General features: G+C 45.2%; 1 protein-coding gene and 1 pseudogene across 1 annotated transcript; one reads left to right on the top strand and one right to left on the bottom strand.

Moving 5' to 3' along the window:
• Nucleotides 1-820: 820 nt before the first annotated feature.
• On the bottom strand, nucleotides 821-1,153 carry LOC124529412 (60S ribosomal protein L39-like). Its single transcript, XM_047103316.1, has one exon. It carries the CDS (start codon nucleotides 1,151-1,153, stop codon nucleotides 998-1,000), a length of 156 nt encoding a protein of 51 aa, XP_046959272.1. The 3' UTR covers nucleotides 821-997.
• Nucleotides 1,154-5,429: 4,276 nt separating this feature from the next.
• LOC124528901 (40S ribosomal protein S2-like) lies at nucleotides 5,430-6,696 on the top strand (annotated as a pseudogene).
• The last annotated feature ends 6,142 nt before the right edge of the window (nucleotides 6,697-12,838 follow it).

The following is a 12,838-nucleotide window of genomic DNA, read 5'->3' as shown; positions in this document are numbered from 1 at the left end:
GTCCAGAAGGAACGAGGAGGCCCTCTGCTTCTCCCTGGCTGAACCACCTGGACTGGAGCAGGGAACGGGAGCAGCCATAGTGTATGGGATGCGGAAGAAAGGCGGAATCCTAACATTTCCAAGGCAGGAGAGAGAGGGTCAGATGTCTTTCTGGTTTTCATTTCCTCCACAATCACTCTGAAATCCCTTACAGTTGCTCTGGTCAACCCTGCCTTACTACTGGTGCCTTTCTCATCATTTTCCAGAGGCTCTTTGTCCGTCCTGGCCTCCTCATCCGTGACAACATTTGCTACATCTGACTCTAAGAGAAACCTGCCTTCTGATCTCAGACACCGCAACCCCCACCCCATTATTTCATCCTTTTTAAGGCTGCAATCTCTTTAATCCATCACTGTACTCTTGGCCATGAGTAGAGTCAAGATCTCATCTGAAGAGTGATGTGATTCCTAGTGTCACTGACCAGGACAAGAGGTCACTTGTGATGGGCAAAGGAGAAGAAAACTCAGGCCCTGGGTGGGTGGCCTTCTTGTCCAGACTTCAGATACCATGTGTGTAAGGAGGGCAGAAGAAAATCAGTCAAGTGGAAATAGCCAGTCAAATCCTTGGAAGAGAGGAGCCCAGACAGGGACCCAAAGAAGCCATACCACCTTTGAGGACATGGTAGGGCCCTATTCCCTTTTGGAATGAAACCCATGAGTCCCTCAGAACAACCTGGCTGTGCTAGGTGAGAACCGAATACCTTGCAAATCCATTATTTGTTGTATTCTCTTTTGGTTTCTGTTAGTACTTGGAAGACTCTTTTTTTTTTTTTTTCCAACAAATGTCTCATTTATTACTGAACGAACACACTGGTGCAGAAGCACAGTAGCAAAGAAAAATCATTTTCCTGATAAAACACATCCATTGTTCAGGCGGTTGTGATGTTTACAGAGTAATAGGTTAGGAACACGTGACCTTCATGCAGCATAAACTTGTGTGCCATCTTGTGTGCGATCCCTTATTGACCCAGCCTGGTCCTTCTCCAATGCTTCCTCTCAGAGTTGTACCTGATTTTATTACCAGTTTTCATCCAAATCCAGTGGGGAACAGGATGATTCTGCTTTTGATTCTTGTCCAGGAATCGCTTGATCCTGAAAGTCTTGTGGGAAGACATGGCGAGGGACGGTCAACTGGACACAGAGAAAAGGAGAGAGAAGGGAAAGTCTTTTTTAATAAGTTCCAGTGTATGGGGTGCGTGGGTGGCTTAGTCAGTTAAGCATCTGACTCTTGGTTCCGGCTCAGGTCATGACCTCACGGTTCGCAAGTTTGAGCCCCGTGTAAGGCTCTGTGCTGACAGTGCGGAGCCTGCCTGTGATTCTCTCTCCAACTCTCTCTGCCTCTCTCAAAATAAATAAATAAACTTAAAAAAAAAAAGTTCCAGTGTATCACAGGAGTAGTAATGGAAAAAAGTTTTCTTTAGGGTGGAAATACTAAAGCAGTGGCAGCATACTAAATCATTGAGTTTCTGGGTTTTGAACTGACTTTATTTATTTATTTGTTTATTTATTTATTTTTATTGAGAGAGAGAGAGGGTGCAGAGAGAGAGAGGGTGAGAGAGAGAATACCACAAGGGGCAGATTTGGAGAAAAGCAGGACTCACCGGATGCAGGGCTTGAACTCACAAACCATGAGGTCATAACCTGAACTGGAGTCAGATGCTTAACCGACTGAGCCACCCGGGCATCCTGATGGCTGACTTTTTATATCTGCCACCTCTTCTTCGCAATTCCTCTTCTGGACTTCCGAGCCTCTCCACTGCCCTGATCCTCCCCTCCGCCTCCTCGGGCTGCACCATGAGGCTGTTTCTGGCCCCTTGCTCTGTGTCTGCCCACCCGGTCCTCAACAATGCCAGCCCTTGTCAAGACTTCAGTTGTCACCTTTGTGAGGATGATCCCAAACTGTGACTCTGGTCTTGACATTTCTCCAGACAAATTTCCAGCCTTCCTCTGGGCCACACTGCTTGGTGAGGCAGTTGCTGTCTTAAGTCAGCATTTCCAAAGCGGAATTTAATTCTTTCAGTCCAAGCTCAAAACTTTCAAAATGATCTTGGACAACTTGCTGACATCTAGTTATCAAAGCATATTGACCTCATGTGCACTGATCCCTTCATGCCGCCCTCTTCTGTCCCACATCCATGTCCCCACCTAATCCGGGCTCCCATTACTTCCTCCCCACACCATTGCAAACCCTCCTAACTGGTCTCCCCACTTCCGTTCTCTACCCATTCCAAATCAACCTAGATCAACCTTGACAGATTTCCCTTCCCCAAGCGCAGTCAAAAATTTGTACTCCTTGGCTCAAAGTGCCTCACTCTGCCTGATATTCAAGGTCACCGCTGGTGGGTGCACCGTCACCAAAATCTACCTCCATCGTTTCCTCAACACAAGTTCGTGCTTCCCTGCCTGTTTCAAAATGCATTTTATTTAAAAAAATTTTTTTTAATTTTTTTTATGTTTATTTATTTTTGACAGAGGGAGAGAGAGACAGAGCATGAGTGGGGGAGGGGCAGAGAGAGAGACACATGGAATCTGAAGCAGGCTCCAGGCTCTGAGCTGTTAGCACAGAGCCTGACGCGGGGCTCAAACTCACGGACCTCGAGATCATGACCTGAGCCGAAGTCGGACCCTCAACTGACTGAGCGACCCAGGTGCCCCTTCTAAAAAAATGTTTAATGTTTGTTTTTGAGGAAGAGAGAGAGCGAGAGAGAGAGAGAGAGTGCAAGTAGAGGAGGGTCAGAGAGAGAGGGAGACACAGAATCAAAGCAGGTTCCAGGCTTCAAGCTGTCAGCACAGAGCCCAATGCAGGGCTCAAACCCACGGACCGAGAGATCATGACCTGAGCTGAAGTTGAATGCTTAACAGACGGAGCCACCCAGGTGCCCAATGCATTTTTTTTTTTTAATTTTAATGTTTACTTATTTTTGAAAGAGAGAGCTTGAGCAGAGGAGGGGCAGAAAGGGAGGGAAACAGAGGATCTGAAGCAGGCTCTGAACTGACAGCAGACAGCTTGATGTGGGACTTGAACTCATAAACCATCAGATCACAACCTGGGCCGAAGTCGGATGCTCAACCAACTGAGGCACCCGGGCACCCCTAGTCCAAAATGCATTTTAAATGATAGGTCCACTCGGACCTTTTCCTGATACCCTCTCCAGATGCCCTGCTTGCTCTCGTGCAGCCCTAGTGCTCTGTGGACTCCCTTCCTGCCCTGTATCATCACAAGGCCCATGCTTGTTACCATTCGTCAGCTCCTTCGTTTCCCCACCACGGGGAACGCCGTCACCTCTCACAGGGCCCAGGCCAGAAACTGGAGGATTCCAGATGCCTTCCTCTATCTCACTCGGGTCCTTGCAAATCAGCCTCTGAGACAGCTCTCTCACATCTGTCCCCTCTGGTCATCCTCCCTTGCCCTGTGTGAGCTCAGGACATCCCCATCTGGGAGCTGGGGCAGGACCGTCCTTGTGGCACTGAGATAGAAAGCCTGCCATCTCCACCCAGCTCGCTACCTGTGTGATTCCGGGGAGGTTGCTCGGCTTTTCTGAGCATTAGTTTTCTCACCTGTGAAGGGTTAAAAAAATAAAAAAAAAAATAATTTCCCACCTGGCCCCTGGCTGCAGTGACACAAGAATAAATCCAGTGCTCTCTATGCTACCAAGGAGCTCTATAAAAAAAAAAACACAAAACCCTGTCTGATCCCACCTATAACTTCCAATGCCAATAACTGGCAGAATAAAATTTTGTTGTTTTTTTTTTTCCTTTTGTATTTGTTGGGGTTTTTTTTATTTTTTTGGTTGTTTTATTTTTTATTTTGTTATTTATTTTTTATTTTTTATTTTTTTGCTTAGCCTGTAAGACTGTGCACGCCATGGCCTGGCTGTACCTCTTACTGCTCTGAGGAGCCCCCAAGATAAAAAAGCAAGCATGCTCCCTGCACGCAGCAAGTCCTTGCACACACTCAAGTCTTGCACGTGCTGTTGTCCAGGTCTCTGATCATCCTGAGCCACCTCCGCTTTACTCCTTGATGCTTTCCATGTCTACTAACTTCTCACGCTCTTTAAGACACAACTGGAGGGTCACCTTCTCTGAGAAGCCTCCCTGGCCCCCCAGGAAATGTGGGGAGCGCTCCTCTGTATTCCAATCATCTCCATACTTAGTCCATGCTATTTTCCAACTGGCTCTCCTCCCTGCTGACCTTGAGGTCCCTGTCCTGTTGGACTTGACACCCTGGTACCCAGCTCTGGGCCTAGGATATATATACCGCTAATAATTTTGTATTGAACGACTGAAGGAATGAATGAATCCTATCCGTGCCCCCCACTCCCACATACTATAAGCTCATCAAAGACCAAGGTTGTATTTCTTCTAACATCTGCCAGTTGGTCCTACGCTAAAGAGATTCTTAATCAATACTTGGCTGTTTAAAGAACAGCCAAGGAGGACAGTGTGGCACAAACACAGTGGGCAAAGGGGACAATAAGATGAGCCAAGGGGGCCAGACAGGAATGGAGCTTTGAGGCCATGGGAAGAAAGAGTGTGGGCTTCGTGCAAGTGCAGTAGGAAGCTACCGGAGGGGCTGAAGTAGACGAACAACTTCAGGTTTATGATTTTAAGCAAAGCTGGGCCGTAAAGGCCACATGCTGTATGACTTCATTGTATGACATACTTACCACGCTCAGAACCCTCCCCAGGAAATATTCAGTTTTCTCATCATTAAGGTTAGACTAACTCACGTCCAAGGTCACGTTTAGTTCCATGTTTTTTTTATTTCTTGTTAAATAAAAAATGACTGTTAAGCTAAAGGAATAGAACCAGGCATAGCAACCCCAGGGAAGGGATGCCTAGATTCTGTTTCAGCAGCACTATGATATGGTGGGAAGGACCCAGGAGATTTGGATTCTTCACTGGTTTCAGCATTTACCACTGGAGTGACCTTAGAAAAATCATCAAATCCTCCAGCTCTTTGTTTTTGTATCTCTAAAATATGGAAGCTCTAGAGGGTGGCTTCGATGGTCCCTCCCATAGAAAGTTTGAGTTCTAACCCACCCTCGCTTTCTGAAGGCAACCTAGACCCGTCTTGGAATAAAGTATGTATTCACCCACATTGTAGATTCTAACAGTTTTAATAAAATTAATGCCATTGATTTTTTTCTGTTAAAAAGACTGAGATATGGGGAACCTGGGTGGCTCAGTCAGTTAAACGTCCGATATTTGATATCAGCTCAGGTCTTGAACTCAGGGTCATGAGTTCAAGTTCCACTTTGGGTCCATGCTGGGTGCACAGTGTGCTTAAAAAAATAAAAAAATTTTAAAAAGACTGAGAGAAATACATGGAATATATTGCATATTAAAAAGAGTGTGGTAGCTCCATCTTCAAGAAAACACCAAATAGTAGATGATGCTGGTGCTGCAGGACGGACCTGGAATGGGAGCTCGCAGAGGCATGACTGAGGACAAGGAGTGGATCCCTGTCACCAAGCTGGGCCACCTGATCAATGACATGAAGATGAAGTCCCTGGAAGAGATCTATCTCTTCTCCCTGCCCATCAAGGACTCCGAGGTCATTGACTTTTTTCTGGGGGCATTCCTCAAGGATGAGAGTTTTTCTGTTTTTGTTTTGGTTTTGGTTTTTTAATGTTTATTTATTTTGAGAGAGACAGAGACAGAATGTGAGCGGGGTAGAGGCAGAGACAGAAAGCGACACAGAATTCGAAGCAGGATCCAGGCTCTGAGCTGTCAGCACAGAGCCCAAAGCGGGGCTCAAACCCACGAACCGCAAGATCATGACCTGAGCCGATGTTGGACGCTTAACGGACTGAGCCACCCAGGTGCCCCTCAAGGATGAGGTCTTGAAGATTATGCTTGTGTAAAGCAGACCCCTGCTGACCAGAAGACTAGGTTCAAGGCATTTGTTGCCATCAGAGATTATTGCAGACACGTCGGTTTGGGTGTTAAGTGCTCCAAGGAGGTAGCCACTGCCATCCATTGGGCCATAATACTGAACAAACTTTCCACTGTCCCTGTGAAGTGAGGCTACCAGGGGAACAAGGTTGGCGAGCCCCACACTGTCTCATGCAAGGGAGCCAGCGCCTGTGGCTCTGTGCTGGTGTGTTTCATCCTTGCCCATAGAAGCACTGGCATCCCTGCCCACAAAGGCACTGTCTCAGCCCCTGTGCCCAAGAAGCTACTGGTGATGGCCAGTATTAACGACTGCCACCCCTCACCCAGGGGCTGTACTGCCACTGTGGGCAATTTCAGCAAGGCCACTTTTTCTTTTTAAATCTATTTATTTATTTATTTTGAGAGAGACAGAGACAGTGCAAGTGGGGGAGGGGCATAGAGAGAGGGAGAGAGAGAATCCCAAGCAGGCTCTGTGCTACCAGCACAGAGCCCCATGTGGGGCTCGAGCTCATGAAACTGTGAGATCATGACCTGAGCCGAAACCAAGAGTTGGATGCTTAACCGACTGAGCCACCCAGGCACCCCGATCCATGTCACTTTTGATGCCATTTCCAAGACCTACGGTTATGTCACCCCTGACTTCTGGAAAGAGACAGTGTTTGCCAAGTCTCCCTACTAGAAAATCACTGACCGTCTTTGGAAGACCCACACCAGAGTCTCCATACAGGGGATCCCGGCTCCAGCTGTAGCCACTACATAGTGTTACACAAGAAAACTAAAGTGAAGTAAAGCCTGTAAAAGAAAAGAATGTGATAGATTTATAAACACTGACATGGAAGATGTCCCATGAGTGTTGCTGTTAGAAAACTGAGTTACAAAACAGTATGTAGTATAGTCCCCCCTTTATCTACAGTTTCAGCTACCCGCAGTCAACCTCAGTCTGTAAGCAGATGATCGTCCTTCTGGCACATCAGCAGGTCAGTAGTAGCCTAACACTATATCACAGTGCCTCCGTCAGTCACCTCACTTCATCTCATTACGTAGGCATTTTATCTTCTCATGTCATCACAGGAGGAAGCAGAGTGAGTACAGTATAGTCAGCTATGTTGAAAGATCACATTCACCTGACTTTTACTACAGTATATTCTTACAATGTTTTTATTTTATTATTGTCTATTATTGTTTATCTTTTGAAATTAGACTTCATCATAGGCATGTACATATAGGAAAAAACAGAGTATATATAGGGTTGGATACTCTCTGTGGTTTTAGGCATCCACTGGGGTCCTTGGGATGGATCCCCCATCGATAAGGAAGGACAACTGCATAATATACCATTTTTATAAGACAAGAGTGTGTGCACATATAAATACACAAATCTTTTCCTCGCTCAGTCTTTACTATCTTACTATGCACCACAGTCTACCCAGTGGCTCCAGGCAAACACACAGAAATCAGTCACTCTTGGTTCCTTCCCTTCCTTCGCACCTTAGCTCTCTCTCTTCATAGGAGACAGGGGGAAAGCCCATGGATGTTGGGAAGTTTTATGGTCTTGGGAGAGAAGACAATGCACCAAAGAAGATTAGAGAATAATTTGGAATAGATGTTGTCATTGGAGGAGAAAGAACCCTGTGGCCGCGGTGGTCAGAGAAGAGGCATGAAGGGGCTGAGTTGGGCTCGAGTGGGGAGTCAGGCTAGATGAGGGCAGGCCAGAGGAGCAGGCACATGAGGGAAGCAGAGGGAGTGTGTGGCATGTCAGAGGAGAGGGGCCACTACTGAGCAGGCTGGGCAAAGGCACTTGTGTTCATCTTCTAGGGCTCCCACAACAGAGTTCCACAGATTGGAGGTGTTTAAACAACACAAGTTCATTTTCTCAGTTCTGGAGGCTGGAAGTCCAAGATCAAGGTGTTGGCAGGATTGATTCCTTCTGAGGCCTCTCTCCTTGGCCTGCAGATGCTGCCTTCTTCCTGGGTCCTCACACAGTCTTCCCTCCGCATGTGTCTGTGTCCTAAACTCCTCCTCCTCTTATAAGGACACCAGTCAGACTGGATTAGAGTCTATCCTACTGACCTCATTTTAACTTAATCACCTCTTTAAAGACCCTGTCTCCAAATACAGTCACATTCCGAGGTGCGGGGGGATAGGACTTCAATGTATGGATTTTGAGGGAAACACAGTTCAGTTCGTCACACTGTCTATGCCTGAGGTATAGTAGGTGGTCAGGAAATGGTTGAAAGACTGAATAAATGAAGCGCATAAGATTGCTTTGTTTATGGGCACAGCAGGAAGTTTGTAGGACACTTAAAGTTGGAAAGATCATGGAGAGAAAGTCTAGATCCAAGCTCTAAGACACTCTTGAGCAAAGGGCCCCCATGATGTTGATGTTGCAAGCACATTAGATGACAATGTTCTGCCCTGTGGTTTGGAGCAGAGGTGAGGGTGGGAGCAGAGAGATCAGGTGAAAAACCATTTCAGTCATTCCAGGTGTGTGGTGACAAGAGGTAGGGGCCACAGAATGAAAGCTGGAGGCAGATGGATGTGCCCAGGGTAGGGGTGGGAGGGGGTGGTGTCCAAGCACCTGCACCCAGCTGATGTGTATGTGAGAGCCATATTCTGCCTTCACCTTGAGAACAAGGAGTCCTCTAGAAACTGGAAAGGCAGTGGTTACCAAAGCTGTGTAAGATGATCTCATAGGTCCTGGGACACAAATGACTCCAAACAATTCCTTTTGATTCAGGGCCCTCTCAATTTGTCCCACCCTCAGCTGGGTCTACTCTGCCCTTGAATATGAGTAGACTGCACTAAGATTCTTATTGGTTGGCAGAGATATTAAACTTATTCCCACCTTGTCTTGGATTTTGTGGTTCTCTCCCCTAAGCACACCACTTGTACCCACTAGGATGCCCTCTCCCTTCTTCCCTCCTCTGAAAATTCTATCTGGCTTTCAAGGCCCAATTTATGTATTGCCTTATCCACACACCTCTTGGTAGCACTACAGCTCATGTGGGTCTCTCCTTTGGTTGAGCCCTAATCACCTAAGGGTTCACTATAAGATGATATATAGTGATACCATAAGATGTATCATGACGTTAAATAAGGTACCATGCCCATGCTTAAGATATTTGGAACATTTTTATGCCATGCAAACTCCCCCATGAGACTCTAAGTTCCTTGAGGTCATGGATTTGGAGCTTCTTATGTATTTGTTACACTGTAAAACCTAGTGCATATTAGGTGCTCAACAAATTAATGCTGAAACAATAGCCAACATGCCAAAGGTCCACATAAATGGAGTTAGCGGGCAAAAAAGGGCAGAGATAGAATATAAGCATATTCATTTCAATTCGTAGAAATGGCCACTAACCTCTAACCCCACCAGCTTGCCCAGTACTTCCTTAATGCGGCTCAAAAAAAGCCTTAGCTCCAAGTCAAAGGGGTTCTTAACTTCCAAAAGGAGCTTCACTCTGTCTCAAAAATAAATAAACATTAAAAAAAAAATTAAAAAAAAAAAAGGGGGGCGCCTGGGTGGCTCAGTCGGTTGAGCGTCCGACTTCAGCTCAGGTCACGATCTCGCGGTCCGTGGGTTTGAGCCCCGCATCAGGCTCTGGGCTGATGGCTCAGAGCCTGGAGCCTGCTTCGTATTCTGTGACTCCCTCTCTCTCTGCCCCTCCCCCGTTCATATAAAAAAAACAACAACAAAAGGAGCTTCATGTGTAGGAACTCAAACTTGACTTAACCTCATATGCATAATGTTGATAAAAGGGTTGAGTGGACCAGACTCTTGGCAGTCTGCACCTGAGGAGGTGATTAACCAGTCCTGGGAAGCAGGTTGGACCAACACTTCTGATAAGGATCAGGCAGAGGGCCTGAGGGGAGCTGGCACCAGGGCGGCCTTTGGGGAGGAAGACTGTTGTTAGAATTCTCCTTAAGGGAAGAGACCAGGGGCGCTTGGGTGGCTCAGTCGGTTAAGCGTCCGACTTCAGCTCAAGTCACGATCTCGCGGTGAGTTCGAGCCCCACGTCGGGCTCTGGGCTGATGGCTCAGAACCTGGAGCCTGCTTCTGATTCTGTGTCTCCCTCTCTCTCTGCCCCTCCCCTGTTCATGCTCTGTCTCTCTCTGTCTCAAAAATAAATAAAGCCTTAAAAAAAGGGGGGGGGGAAGAGACTAAAGGAGAATTGGCAGTTTTTTTGGAGAAAATGTAACAGCTGATCCTCAAATTTGCATAGAATTGCAGGAAGTAATGAATACAAAAAGAATCTTGGGAAAGAAGAACAAATTGAAAGAAAAAAACTAGAAGAAGAACAAATTGAGAGGAGTCACACTTCCTAATTTCAACATTTATCACAAAACTGCGGTAATCAAATGAGTGGAGTACTGGCATAAGGACAGACAAATCGAGCAACAGAATAAAATTGAGAATCTAGAGACAAACTCATGTGTCTATGGTCAAATGATTTTCAACAAGGGTGCCAAGTCCATTCAATGGGAGAGAGAACAGACTTATCAATAACCGATGCTGGCAAAACGGGATTCCTACATGCAAAAGAATGAAGTTGGGCTCTCATACACTGTACACAAAAATAACTCAGATTGATCAGTGACCTAAATATAAGGGCTAAAACCCTGGGGCACCTGGGTGGCACAGTTGGTTGAGCATCCGACTCTTGGTTTTGGTTCAGGTCATGATCTCACGATTCATGGGATTAAGCCCTGCTATCAGCACGGAGCCTGCTTTGGATTCTCTCTCTCCCTCTCTCTCTCTCTCTCTCTGTCTCTTTCTGCCCCTCTCCTGCTTTTGCTCCTCTCAAAACAAATAAATTAAAAAAAAATTAAAATTTTGTGCACCAAAGACATTATCAAGAAAGTGAAAAGAATCTATGGAATGGAAGAAAATATTTTCAGATCAAATATCTGATAATGGTTTACTATCTAGATTATATAAAGAATTCCTAGGGGTGCCTGGGTGGCTCAGTCCATTGAGCATCCGACTTCGGCTCAGGTCATGATCTCATGGTTCATGGGTTCCAGCCTCACATGGGGCTCTGTGCTGACAGCTCAGAGCCTGGAGCCTGCTTTAGATTCTGTGTCTCCCTCTCTCTGCCCCTCCCCCAATCATGTTCGCTCTCTCTCTCTCTCTCTCTCAAAAATAAATAATAAAAACTTAAAAAAAAAAAAAGAACTCCTAACACTCAACAAGACAAACAACCAAATTTAAGAAATGGGCAAAAGACTTAAACAGACATTTCTCCAAAGAAGAAATACAAATGGCCATCAAGCATGTAAAAAGATATTCAACATCATTAATCATTAGGGAAATGTAAATCAAAAACACAGTAAAATACCACCTTCTAACCATTAGGATGGTCATTATTAAAAACAAATAAATAGAAAGCAACAAGTGCTGGTGAAGATGTGGAGAAACTGGAACTCTGATGGGGATGTAAAATGGTGCTGCCACTGTGAAAAGCTGGTGTCTCCCCCCAAAAACTAAATGTAGAATTACCATATGACCCAGCAATTGCACTCATAGGTATAGAGACAAAAGAACTGAAAACAAGTGTACAGATACTTGTCCACATTATTCACAATCGCCAAAAGGTAGAAACAACCCAAGCATCCATCAGCAGATGCATAGATAAACAAAACATTGTATTCAGTCCTAAAAAAGGAATAAAGTTCTGATATAATACAGACAAACCTTGAAAGCATTATGCTAAATGAAATAAACCCAACAAGGGGTGCCTGGGTGGCTCAGTCGGTTAAGCCTCTTTTGATTTCGGTTCAGGTCATGATCTCACGTTTGGTGAATTTGAGCCCCACAATGGGCTCTGTACAGGGAGTGTAGAACCTGGTTGGGATTCTCTCCTTCCCTCTCTCTCTGCCCCTCCCACACTCATCTTGCTCTCTCTTTCTCTCCAAATAAATAAACTTAGAAACAAAGAAACCAAACACAAAAGGTCAAATATTGTATGATTTCATCTATATGAAGCATCTACAATAGGCAAATTGATAGACACAGAAAGTGTAATTGCAGTTATCAGGGGCTGGGGAAATGGGGAGTTATTACTTAATGCTCACAGAGTTCCTGTTTGGGTGGTAGAAAAGTTTTGGAAATCGATAGTGGTGATGCTGGTACAACACCGTGTATGTAATTAATGTTACTGAATTGTACACTTTCAAGTGGCTAAGATGGCACATGGCAAATTCCGTGACTTATATTTCAGCACAATTCAAAAAAATCTTATAAAATGAAATGAAACAAGAATTGGTAGAGACAAGGAGGAAAGAGAATGCAAGGTGGGTACGGTGCTCTCTGGAATGGGTTGTTATTGGGAGACTGGATGGTGGTGGGCAGCCTTTTATTCCAAAGATATTTTGTGTTAGGCACCAAACATATGCCTAGATACAAAAAAAAAAAAAAAAAAAAGAAAGAAAGAAAAGAAAAGAAAAGAAAAGAAAAGAAAAGAAAAGCAAGAAAATCATTAGCAGGGAAGATTTGCTCCAGCAAATATGAGAGAAGCAACATTGACCTTAGAGTTATGAGACTAACCCACAGGCTCTCTGGGTCAACCCACAATGCCAAGATAATGACTCTAAGGTCACTGTCTATGCCCAAGTTTTACCATTCTGGTGGCACTTATTTCCTCTGCCATGTCGAAGCTCAAGTCTCATATAATATATGGGAATGTCACAAAAAAATGTCTCAGGTGACAGGTGCCAGAAAGCTTGTGTAGCTCAAAAACGTTTACTCTTCCAGCATCTCTTCTGTAGAAAAAAAAAAAAAAAAAAAGAGGGTGTGCCTGGGTGGCTCAGTCAATTGAGCATCAACAATCCTGAGATCCAGCCCCGTGTTGGGCTCTGTGCCAAGTATGGAGCCTACTTGATTCTCTCTCTCCTTCCCT

This window comes from Lynx rufus, unplaced genomic scaffold (genome assembly GCF_022079265.1).
Source record: "Lynx rufus isolate CCGP_SWC_20201006 ecotype Redwood Valley unplaced genomic scaffold, mLynRuf1.p SCAF_6, whole genome shotgun sequence".
NCBI classification, from domain to species: domain Eukaryota; kingdom Metazoa; phylum Chordata; class Mammalia; order Carnivora; family Felidae; genus Lynx; species Lynx rufus.
This window is presented reverse-complemented; position numbering and strand designations above follow the sequence as displayed.